General features: G+C 46.9%; 1 protein-coding gene across 1 annotated transcript in view; it reads left to right on the forward strand.

Annotated features, from left to right (window-relative positions):
• The window catches only part of OSGEPL1 (O-sialoglycoprotein endopeptidase like 1), a 505,200-nt gene that overhangs the window by 324,461 nt on the left and 168,020 nt on the right, over positions 1-12,719 (forward strand). Inside the window, exon 5 of the mRNA XM_044302718.1 lies at positions 12,161-12,309. Within this exon, the coding sequence (XP_044158653.1) occupies positions 12,161-12,309 (149 nt within the window). The remainder of the gene's footprint in view (positions 1-12,160; positions 12,310-12,719) is intronic.

Consider the following 12,719-nt stretch of genomic DNA (forward strand, 5'->3'; position numbering starts at 1 on the left):
CAATGGACTGTGTATACAACCCTTGGACTGCAAATTATAGCCAGTTAGGTACAGTGTACATTATACTAATACTAACAGATAACACTCCAAGACACACAGAATTACCCTGTTAATGAAAAAGGGTCTATGAATAAACTATGAATAATACCCCGACGCGTTTCCCCCACATTTTGGGATCATCAGGGGGTAGGTATAACAGAAGTTATCTAGAATCCATCTAATGATGTCCTAGTGACGTATACAAAACACTATTTGGTGCATGTCCTTGAATACAGTGATTCTTGATTTTGACAAGTATATCCACCTATAAATACATAGTGCACTGTTAGTGAATGCATCAGTTCTTAGCAATCACTCTTGCATGATCCTGTTCAAATGAATCAGATAAATAGAAAGTATGAGGGGGCGCTACGGCATGATGTCACATATAGTCATAAACGGGGATGCATGAATGGACATATATTAGGGTCTGAGGTCAATTTAGCTGGATTCCCGTATCGATACAGCAACAGGGTCCATGAATGGACATATATTAGGGTCCGAGGTCAATTTAGCTGGATTCCCGTATCGATACAGCAACAGGGCCAGCTCCAAACCTCAGCATGTATATCAATTGGCCTCATGCCAAATGCATCTGGTTGTCCATGTGGTAAGGTAACCGCCCCCCTCTTGTCAGATGACCACTGGTCCTTAAGGGGTTTAAAAGTGGGTTTTGGAAATTTTCCCAAAAATTTCAAGATTTGCTTCCAAACTTCTAAGCCTTCTAACATCCCCAAAAAATAAAATGTAATTTTTAAAATGATCCAAACATGGAGTAGACACATGAGGAATGAAAAGTAATTACTATTTTTGTAGGTATTACTTTCTATTATAAAAGTAGAGAAATCGTTAATTTCTAACGATAATTTGTTTTCCCTTAGTCCTATTGGCAGCACAGATGGGGTTAACTGCCCCCCGTGGACTGGTAGGAACGGCAGAATTTTTAATGAGCCCAAAGAATAACCAATAGAAGAACTCCAGCTCCCTTAAAGGGATGGGTTCGCCCGCCAGCCCACCGTGTCTATAACAAGAAAGTACTTAGGGCGGGAAAATGTGTGTGCTGCTGTTAGGACTAAGGGAAAACAAATTATTGTTAGAAATTAATGATTCCCTTACGTTCTACCAGCAGCACAGATGGGGAGATAGCAAGAAGAATCCCCTAGGGAGGGTCCTCATGCCTGGCAGAAGTAAGAACTGTCTGCCCAAAGGCCGAAAACTCTGCTACCTTAGCATCTATTCTATAATGAGAGATGAAGGTTGATTCAGAGCTCCAGGAAGCTGCCTTACAGATCAACTCTAGGGTGAGTCTAAGGATTGGGAGGTGAAAGCTTCCCTAATGGCTTCCTTGACTCAGCGACTAATAGTAGTTTTAGACGCCTTACGGCCTTTAGACTTACCGGCAAACAGGATGAAGAGGTTCTCATCTATCATGAATTCTCTGGATCTATCCACATAGATTTGGAGGCATCTCGATATATCCAGTGGATGTCGGACTGGAACATCAGAGGAGGAGGCGGAGAATAATACAGGTAGAGAGATTACCTGATTGATATTTTGAAAGGTTGGAACTTTAGGTCTAAAATAAGGTAGAAATTTTTTAAGGACCCTGTCCTGTAAGAAAATGGTGTATGGGTGTGAAGCGGAGAAAGCTTGCAGCTCCGAAATTCTTTTGGCTGAGGTTATGGCCAGAAGAAAGACCACCTTTAGTGTTAGAAATTTAAAGCTTGCCTCCTCCAAGGGTTCGAAGGGGGGAGATGCTGACCCTTAAGGAAGCGTTTGATGAGCGGGTCCTGAGAATATAGCCTGTTGACACAGGCCGAGATGGCAAAAACTTGGACCTTCAGGGTATATGGGGAGAGACCTCTGTCTATCCCATCCTGGAGGAATTGTAAGATCGCTGAGAGGGGCGGATCTGCAGACGCCACCTGATTGGAGCGACACCAAGAGGTGAAGATCCTCATAATCTGGGAGTAGGCCTTCTTGGTAGACTCTGCTCTGGAATTCGACAAAGTTCTCAGGACCGACTCAGAGAGCCCCTCCACTCTGGGAAGGGACTGATCAACCTCCAGGCTGTCAGGTTGAATCTGTGCAGATCTCGGCAGAGATGAGTGTCCCACAACACCAGGGTCTGCTCCGGGGAGAGTCTCAAATATTGTCCCCGACTCATCTGAATGAGCTGGGTAAACCAGGATCTCCTGGGCCAAAATGGTATGATGGCTATTACCGAGGCCTGATCCTTACGGATTTTCATCAATACCCTCGGAATCATAGAAAAAGGAGGGAAGATGTATGCCAGCCTGAACCTCCACGGTATTGTCAGAGCATCTATCGCCAGGGGGTTGTCCTCGCTGTATAGGGAGTAGAACCTCTGTACCTTGGCGTTGAACCTGGTTGCCATGAGATCCACCTCTGGCATACCCCATCTGAGGACTAGCTGTTTGAAGATCTCCGGATGCAGTGACCACTCCATGGTCGGTAAGCTGTGACTTAGGCGGTCCGCGATGATTTTGAGGGAGCCTCGGATGTGAGTTCAGCTGGGATGGGATAGGTTCAGCTCTGCCCACCGCAGAATTACCCCAATCTCTGAAAGAAGGGGTAAGGATCTTGTGCCTCTCTGCTTGTTTATGTAAAGCACGGCAGTCATGTTGTCTGACTGGACTTTCACTGCTTTGCCCCGAATCGGAGGGACGAAGTGAAGGAGGGCTAGCCAGATAGCATGCATCTCGCGGAGATTCGAAGAAAGATGCCGCTCCTTAGGAGACCAAGATCCCCGAACTGGGGATCCGTCTAAATGGGCGCCCCAGCCTACAAGGGACGCGTCCGTAGTCAATATGAGCCAAACTGGTTGGGTCATAGACTTCGCTGCTAGTAGATGAAACCACCACCTGAGGGAATTCTGGGTTTGGTTGGATAGGGAGCACAGAGAATCTAGCTCCGCAGGGCTGCCGTTCCATTTGTTTAAGACCTCCGACTGAAGAGGTCGGAGGTGCCATAAAGCCCAAGGGACTGCATCCGCAGCTGCTGACATTAGCCCCAACATCTTCATGAGGGTCCGTATGGAGACTCGTCGTGGTACGTAAAGGAACCTTGCCAGGTCCTGAATCCGCGCTCCTCTTTCTGGCGTCAACTGGAGGGACATCTCCAGAGTTGATTACGAATCCTAGATAATGGATAGAAGTTGAAGGGCTCACGTTCGACTTCTGCCAGTTGATAATCCAGCCTAGGCGGAGCAGAAAGGAAATTGCGACATGAAGATGATGGGAAAGTAGGGGGACCGAAGAGGCTAGAAGAAGCCAATCGTCCAGGTAAGGAACAATGGTCAGACCCTGGAGTCTCAGAGCTGCCACCACCGATACTACCACTTTGGTGAAGATAAGGGGGGCAGATGAGGGGAGGGCGGCAAATTGAAAATGTCTGCGCACTCCTGAAATCTGGACCGTGATCCTGAGAAATTTCCGGGAGGAAGGATGGATCAGGATGCGGAGGTAAGCATCCTTGAGGTCCAGAGTAGCCATCACGTCCCCCGGGCTGAGGAGGTGGCTGACTGACCTTATGGTTTCCATGCGGAACCTGGTTCTCCTTACGAAACGATTGAGGAATCTCAAATCTATGATCATCCGGAGATCCCCTGTCTTTTTGGGTACCAGAAATACTGGAGAATGAATCCCTAGACTCCTCTCCCCTGCTGGTACCTCCTCCAGGGCTCCCTTGGAAAGGAAGTCCTGGATATAGGACTCTATGATCCCTTGTCTGACCAGCAAAAAACTGCGCGTAGCAATGAATCTGTCTGGGGGGAGAGAAACGAGGTCCATTAGATATCCCGTAGCTATGCTTTGAACCCAGGGATGGGAGATTTCCCGGGCCCATACGTGCTTGAAAAAAGAAAGATGACCCCCTACAGGGAGGTGAGGGAGGGGTACGGGAAAATCTAGAGGTGTAACGACAGCGGTAGCAGGGTTTATCCAAGAGCCTCTGGGAGGCCCATAGTCAGGAGGGTTTTGCCTCCCTGGTGGGTTTACGGGAGCGTCTAGAGAACTTTCTAGACGCCCCCCCCAGTCTCTACATCTAGCCTGCTGTCCAGGTTGGCCCCCGCGAGCTTGTCCACCCCTGCCCCGAAAGGGCTGTTGGGGGAGACTTTTCCCCTTCTTATCCGAGAGACCCTCCATTATGGAGTCTAATTCTGAACCGAATAGACGGTTCGGTTCGAAGGGAAGCCCACAGAGGTTATACTTGGATGCATTGTCAGCATTCCAGGGCTTTAGCCACAGAGGTCTCCTAGCAGCAGACACTAGAGCCATTGTTTTGGCTGCCAATTTCAGCTGTAGCTGGGATTTGTCATACAGGAAATCCATGGCCAGATTGACGGATTTGAAGGCGGCGAGGATATCGTCTCGGGAGACACTTTGGTCGACATCCGTCTGGATCTGGTTCAGCGTAGATCTAAGGAAAGAAGAGACCTCTGTGGCTGCAATGGATGTCGAGGCCGAGCCTGCGGCCGCCGAGTAGCCCCTTCTTAGGGTGCATTCTGCCCTCCTATCTAGAGGGTCCTACAGACTAGACCCATCGTCTGCAGGAACCAAAGTGCACCTGGACAGTTTGGCTATCGCCATGTCCACCTTAGGAATGGAACCCCATGATTCCACTAAGGGTTTAGCCATCGGAAACATTAACTTAAATTTCCGGGTAAGGACTGGACCTTTTTCCGGCTTTTTCCATTCTGTGCGCATCACAGAAAGAAGGGTCTCATCTGCCTTAAAGACCTGCTGCAGGTCCAGCAGGCGGGATAGGAAGACTCCCCTATGTCAACATCACGGTCCCCCGACCTGATGGACTTTAGTAGCTTCTGTGTCTTTTCGGGTGGAAAGAAACATGAAGTTGACGACTCCTCATCCGAGGAAGATGACCCCACAGAAAGGGGCGTAGGTCTGTCAGTGGGGGCGACAACCTCCATCGGAGTCTGAGAGGGAACCGGTAACCTCTCATTTAGAAGGCGTACGACACCCTGGATGGAGTCGTCCACGTATGTTTTAGCCCACTGGTACATGTCCCGCATTGTAGGTTCTGTAGCAGTGCCGGAGCGGCAGCTGTCGCACCTGGAAAAAGGGCAACTGTCATCAAGAGGCGTGTTGCAGTCGTAACAGGCCAGGTGTTTCCTCTTGGCTGCTGACTTCCGTTGCTGGTCTGACTCTCTAGAGGAAGCTTTAGCTGAAACGAAAGAAGAAAATGTAAGCATCCCTGCAAACCTAAGGGAAAATAAACATTAATTAGCGGCACGAACCAGAGGAGAAAAGTCAAGCACTATGAATGATAGAGCTGAATAGAATTTGGATGATAGAAAAATATCTCACTAAACGCAGGAGACTCTGGAGCTAGCTTGTTAAAGCAGCGCAGCCAGAGACAGACTGAAGCTATCAGGGAGCTTAAGTAGGGAACAGCTCCACCTAGGGGAGGGACCCATGTTACCAGCCCTCCCCCAGGAGCATTGTAAAAGCTATCTGCTTTTTAAAACATTATTGTGGCAAAAAAAAGGCATTTAAAGGGAACCTGTCACCAGTTTTATGGTGTCCTAACTAAGGGTAACATAAATAAGTGACTGATTCGCTTAGCAAAATGCTGGCTCACTGTCTTTAATTGACCCAGTCAATCTGCCAACATCTTGTATTGAAAAGCTCCAGCTGATAATGATGAGTCATGAATATTCATGAGCTCCTGACTCTCCCCGCCCACCTACTGCTGAGTGACAGTTTGTTTCCATAGGAATCAGCAGCAGGTGGGCAGGGGAGTGGCTATAGCTCTGAATTAAATATACGCTGGACTCAATGACATCACGCCAGACTCGAATCAGCTCATTAGCATGCGGCATCTTTGTGTGTATATTATGAGGTAACCAACTGTCACACCAGTAAGTGAATACACCTAAGGCACTTTTTAGTAGTAAATGATTGTATATAATTAGTTAGATTATAATCAAATATCCACATGACAGGTTCCCTTTAAATTGCCCTTACATAGCCCCCCCTCCTGTAGGAACAAAACCTCCGGCTGCAAGAGCTAGTTTGCTTTAGCAAAAAAGAAAACCGGAATCAGCCGAAAGACCGGAAGTGACACCGCCAACAGCAGTGCGTCACTTCCGGTCATGGCGGCGCCCATACCACGCCGGATCGGACGAGCCGATGTATCCAGGAGAGGACCTTAGTGTTCATCCACAGAAACACATCACCCCCTCGCTAGTTACATAGCAGCTGAATGGAGGAGATGGAAAGAAAAAAAATAAGTGCAAAAATAAGTGCTAGATGTAAGAGACAAAGAAGAGACCAAACAAACCTAGGGTAATGGTCTCCAAATCCCAGAGAGGGAGAGCTTCGCCAGTCCACCTGTCCAAAGGACAGAAAAAAACACGGTGGGCTGGGGGTTGAACCCCTCCCTTTAAGGGAGCTGGAGTTCTTCTATTGGTTATTCTTTGGGCTCATTAAAAATTCCGCCGGTCCTACCAGTCCACGGGGTGCAGTTAACCCCATCTGTGCTGCTGGTAGGATGTAAGGGAATTGAAATTTGCAAATTTGCTAATTTTTCCAAATACTTGGTATAAATTTGGTATTTTCTTATGACAAAAAAATATTGTTTTAACTCATTTTTACCACTGTCATGAAGTACGATATGTGATTAGAAAACAATCTCAGAATGGCCTGTGTAAGTAAAAGCGTTTTAAAGTTATTACCACATAAAGTGACACATGTCAGATTTTGCAAAAAAATGGCTTGGGCAGGAAGTTGTAAACAGGCCCAGGGTTGAAGGGGGTTAAGTGCTCTCTTTTATGAAATGCTGACAGAATTGCCAGATCAACTCTTTGTTTATCTTCAATGAGAAAAGCTTCATGGTAAAGTCTGTCTTAGGCTACTTACACACTAGCATTTTTTGCGGATCAGTCATTGATCTGCCAAAACGCTTCCGTTGCCATAATACAATCGCATGCATCCGTCATGAACGGATCCGGTTGTATTATGTCTTATATAGCCATGACGGATCCGTCATGAACACCATTGAAAGTCAATGGGGGACGGATCAATTTTCTATTGTGTCAGACAAAACGGATCTGTCCCCATTGACTTGCATTGTGAGTCAGGACAGATCAGTCTTGCTCCGCACCACATCGCAGACAGAAAAACTCTGCTTGCAGCGTTATTCTGTCTGCGATGGTGATGCAGCCAAACACAACGAAATGCATTCTGGAGCACTGTTTTGTTCAGTTCAGTTTTGTCCCCATTGACAATGAATGGGGACAAAACTGAAGCGTTTTCTTCCACTATTGACTATGACGGATTTCAATAGCAGAATTGAAAACGCTAGTGTGAAAGTAGCCTTAAAGGGGTTGTCCCAGAATAAAAAGTAAAAAATCACTGACCTCTGTGGTGATGCCAATAGGCACTCCACGTGCATAATTCTGGTGAATCTGCACTTTGCAAAAATTCCAAGTTTATTATATCTTAGGACAAATGATCAAAGGGGTATTCCAGGACTTGGATACTGATAACCAATTCTCAGGATAGGTCCTCAATATTAGATCTGCGGAGGGCCGACACCCAGCATCCACATTGATTAGCTCTCAGGGAAGGCAGAGGAAACCATAACCTGGATAAAGTACAAAACAGCTCAGCTCTAATTGATTTGAATAAAAGCTGAGCTGCAGTACCCCGATAAAGCCACTACACAAGGAACAGGACCTTCTGGTTCCAGCTCCATTTACTATACAGTGTCCAACATCAGCAGGTGCTTAAAGCAGCTGCTTAGTGGAGGTTCCAAGTGTTGGACTGGGAATCCCTTAACACAATTTACAGAGGACCTTTCACCACTCCTGAGTCCTGACATCTCTGTTTTAATAACTTCATCCATTCCCACGTACTAACAATTCTGGAGCATCTAGTCATATGTCTGTATGTTGTCTATTATTTCTACTAGAAGTTATGAATAATTGCTTGCTGTCTGCAGTAAGGGTACAGAGGGGTGGTAACCAGTTGGGGGGGGGGGTGTACCTGTATCACAATCTGATTGGATAGAGTGAGTCTGTGCATGTACACCCCCCCCCCCCAACTTGTTACCTTCCCTCTGTACCCTTACTGAAAGCGAATAGCAATTCATTCATAACTTCTAGTAGAAATAACAGAGGAATGGCACAACATACAGCCATAAGAATAGATGCTCTATTGTTATTACATGGGAAATGCATAAAGCTATTAAAACAGACATGTCAGGAGTGGTGACAGGTCCTCTTTAACCTGTTCCGGACATAGGGCGTACCGGTACGCCCTGATTTCCCGATCCTTAAGGACACAGGGTGTACCGGTAAGTCCTATGTATTTCCGATCACCGCCGCTCGGCGGGCAGTGATCGGATACCCGGTGCCTGCTCAAATCATTGAGCAGGCACCTTGGCTAAATGCAAGACGGGGTCCTGTGACCCCCCTGTGTAGGCGATCGCAGCAAACTGCAGGTCAATTCAGACCTGAGGTTTGCTGCGTTTCCAGGTTATTCGGGTCTCTGGGGACCCAATAACCCGGAACAGGATGGTGATCGGTGGTGTGATAATACACCACCAATCCCCATCCTTAGATCCTGAGAGGTGATGGTGCCATCATCTCTCAGGATCGTTCTCATTGGTCGGCTGGGCGGGTGGGAGGTTCAAATCATCGCAGCACTCCTCTCATGTCTCAGAGCCAGCACCCCCCATCTGTTCAGAGCCCAGGATCCAGCCAGCACCCCATCTGTGCCCCAGCACCCCCAGGTATTTAGGGAAAGGCTAGGGACAAGTTAGATTAGGCATATTGTCGGAAAGTTCGTTGAAGAAAAAAAAAAAATTACTGTTTTGGTTGCATCACCCTAAATTGGGTGTCTGGGGTCCACAGACCCCCTTCCCAGGGGTGCTGTAGCTTGCCCCCTGCCCCCCCCCCACAACTTTTTTGGGGTGCAGGCAGTTTTTTTATGTGCGTACGCCGACTGGTCGGCACTCTTAGCATCTGGCTAGCGCATCGCACACCCCACCACTGATCAACTTCGGACGGTTGATCAGCGATTTAGAATTTTAAATTTTTTCAAATTTTTTTAGTTAGTCTTTTTTTTTTTGTCTGTTAGGTTTAGGGTGAGTTCACGAACACCCTTGCCCCAACACACACGCACACCAAATAAAGATTTTCACGCATGCACACACACACGCATACATACACTCCCCTATGGCCCGCTGGATGTTCTCGGCCGAGGAGGCTTTCGCCAAGCTTGCCTCCGAGTCCGAGAGTCCCAGTGAGGACAAGGATGACCCCACTTTCCTTTTGTCATCCGTGTCCTCCTCATCATCTAGCGATGATGATGAGCCCCCAAGGCGGTGTAGAAAGGGGACCGCCATGGTAGGGACCCTGTGGCCCATCTAGTACGAGCAGCTCTGGGGCTCATATTAGTTTTCCGGCCAACCAGTTAAATCCATTTGAGCCCCCTGCCGGTGAACTTGTCTGGTATACCCCAGAGTGTTATGAGCCCGTGATTCCTGATTTTGTAGGCCAATTAGGAATCCAGATTTCTACAGTAAGCTTCAATACAACTTTTTTAGTCTTTTTTTTTTTTGAGTGACCATTTTGTAAATCTAATGGTGGAGCAAACAAACCTGTACGTCCAACAGTTTGTTGCTCAACACCCTGGCTCCTTTTTGGCTAGGCCGGTGGCTGGACTCCGATCAGTGCAGCCGAGATGATGACATTTTGGGGCCTCGTGCTGCATATGGGCCTAGTCAATAAACCTAGTGTCAGGCATTACTGGAGTGGGGATGTCATCTACCAGGCCCCACTTTACAGTACGGCCATGACACGCTCCCGGTTTGAGGGCATCCGGAAATGCCTGCATTAGTCAGATAATGCAGCATGTCCCCCCCCCCCCCCCCCCCCAAGGTGATCCTGCCTATGACCGCCTGTACAAAATCAGGCCGGTCATCAATCATTTTGGGGCCAAATTTGTACAGGCCTATGTACCTGGAAGGGAGGTCGCGGTTGATGAGTCTCTCATTGCTTTCAAGGGGAGACTCCTTTTCCGCCAGTATGTTCCCTCTAAGCGGGCGAGGTATGGCGTGAAGCTGTACAAACTTTGTGAGAGTACCTCAGGGTACACTTACAAGTTTTATGTGTACAAGGGGCCAGATTCCCGTATTAAAGCCCCAGAATGTCCCCCCACTTTGGGTGTTAGCAGGAAACTTGTGTGGGACCTTATGCACCAACTGCTAGATAAAGGTTACCGCCTGTACGTGGATAACTTTTACTAGTATCCCCTTGTTCCAGTCCCTCGCCGCCAGATCCACGTCCGCTTGTGGGACCGTGCGGAAAAATCAACGCTGCCTCCCTACCTACCCCCTCCAGGTACCTATCCCCAGGGGTGAGACCCGTGCCTTTATCACTAGAACCCTGTTGCTGGTCAGATATAAGGACAAGAGGGATGTCCTTTTACTGTCCACAATTTATGGTAACGGCATCACCCCTGTCCCTGTGCGAGGTACCGTGGTAATGGTCCTCAAGCCCGATTGTGTCGTCGACTACAATCGGTATATGGGAGGAGTTGATCTCTCTGATCAAGTCCTCAAGCCATATAACACAATGCGCAAAACTCGGGCATGGTACAAAAAAGTTGCGGTCTATATGGTACAGGTTGCCTTGTACAAATCTTTTGTGCTGTCCCGGAGCGCTGGCAACACAGGGACATTCCTTCAGTTCTTTGAGGCAGTCCTCAAGCCCCTGATCTTTTCTGACCGGGAAAGAGCAGGCCGGAGTACCTCGGAAACTGTAGGCGCCCGGATCGTCCCTGGCCAACACTTTCCAGGTGTGGTTCCCCATACTGGAAAAAAGGGACGGACCCAAAAAAAGGTGCAGAGTGTGTCACAGGAGGTGGATACGGAAGGACACCACTACTCAATGTGACACGTGCCCCGATCATCCGGGTATGCATTATTGGTTGCTTCAGGGAGTACCACACTTCCATAGAGTACTAAATTTATATCCCAATTTTGCCACTGACAATTGGCTAAAAAAAAAATGGTTCTCAGACTTGAGACACTAAAACCCCCAAAAATAATTAGAAAAATATTATTTAGTAAAAATAAATTAAAAAAATGTAGACATATTAGGTATCGTTGCGTCCTTAATAATGTGCACTATAAGAATACCCCCCCAACCCCTCAGATGAACAAGATCAAAAAAATAAAATACAAACTTTTTGTCACCTTACATCACAAATATTGTAATAGCAAGTGATCAAAAAGTCATATGCCCACCAAAATAGTGCCAATAAAACCGTCCTCTCATCCCACAAAAAATTAGCCCCTACCTAAGATAATCGGCTAAAAATTAAAAAAATTATGACTCAGACTATGGAGATACTAAAATTATAATTTTTTGTTTATAAAAAGATAATATAGTGTAAAACATAAAAAAATAGACATATTAGGTATCACCACGGAGATGCACCAGTGACATTGTGGAATCTCCATTGAATCTTCCTGTGAGTGAAACACCAGCCTGTGGAAGCCTAGCGCGGACCCATATATATGTACTTTGGTTGTCTTTCTGGAGAATGGACTTACTCCAATTTTTGGGACTGCTGCTTCAAATTGTTCCTGACACCACACAGAAATTATTTTTGTGCCTTAAGGAGTTAAGGCTACATGCACATGACCGTTGTTTTGGTCCGCATCCGAGCCGCAGTTTTTGCGGCTTGGATGCGGACCCATTCACTTCAATAGGGCCGCAAAAGATGTGGACAGCACTTCTTGTGCTATCCGCATCCGTTGCTCCATTCCGTGGTCCGCAAAAAAAAGTAACCTGTCCTATTCTTGTTCGTTTTGCGGACAAGAATAAGCAGTTATATTAATGGCTGTCCGTGCCGTTCCGCAAATTGCGAAATGCACACGGACACCATCCGTGTTTTGCAGATCCGCAATTTGCAGACCACAAAACACACAACGGTCATGTGCATGTAGCCTAATCTGTAGTAGCAATGTTAAATATGTTTTAAAAAGTTTTTTTTTTATGTAAATAATTTACTGCAATTGTATGCCTCAAATTCTTTTAATAGTGTTTTATAACATTGTTTATCAGGAATACAGAAGGGGATATTGCTTTCCTGTGCAGCTGACATTGCAGCCTCATTTCAACACTCTGTTGCACATCACCTGGTGAAACGTACTCAACGAGCTATTTTCTTCTGCAAGCAAGAAAGACTTTTACCATCTTCAAAAGCTTCATTGGTGAGAACTTAGGATACAGCGATGTGATAGTGTTAAATTAAAGATGTACCCATGAATCATACTGAATTTTACATTATTTGTATTAATCTGGATTAAAGGGGTTGTCCAGGCTATCCTCAGGATATGTCTCTAATATCAGATCGGCACCCGGCACCCCCACCGATACCATGGCACGCACAGTGCACATGTGCTGTCTCCCGTTCTTTGGCATAGACCGCAGTAGTGAACAGGAAGAGAGAAGGGAGACGGCACGTGCACCCTGTGCGTGCAGTCTCCTCATACATCTGATCGGTGGGGGTGTCGGACTCCCGCCGATCTGATATTGATGACCTATCCTCAGTATCAATAGTAAAAGTCCGGTCAACCCCTTTAATCAGTTTATTGGAACCTGCCACCATGTCTTCTTAAGG

Source organism: Bufo gargarizans, chromosome 8 (genome assembly GCF_014858855.1).
Source record: "Bufo gargarizans isolate SCDJY-AF-19 chromosome 8, ASM1485885v1, whole genome shotgun sequence".
Taxonomy (NCBI): Eukaryota; Metazoa; Chordata; class Amphibia; order Anura; family Bufonidae; genus Bufo; species Bufo gargarizans.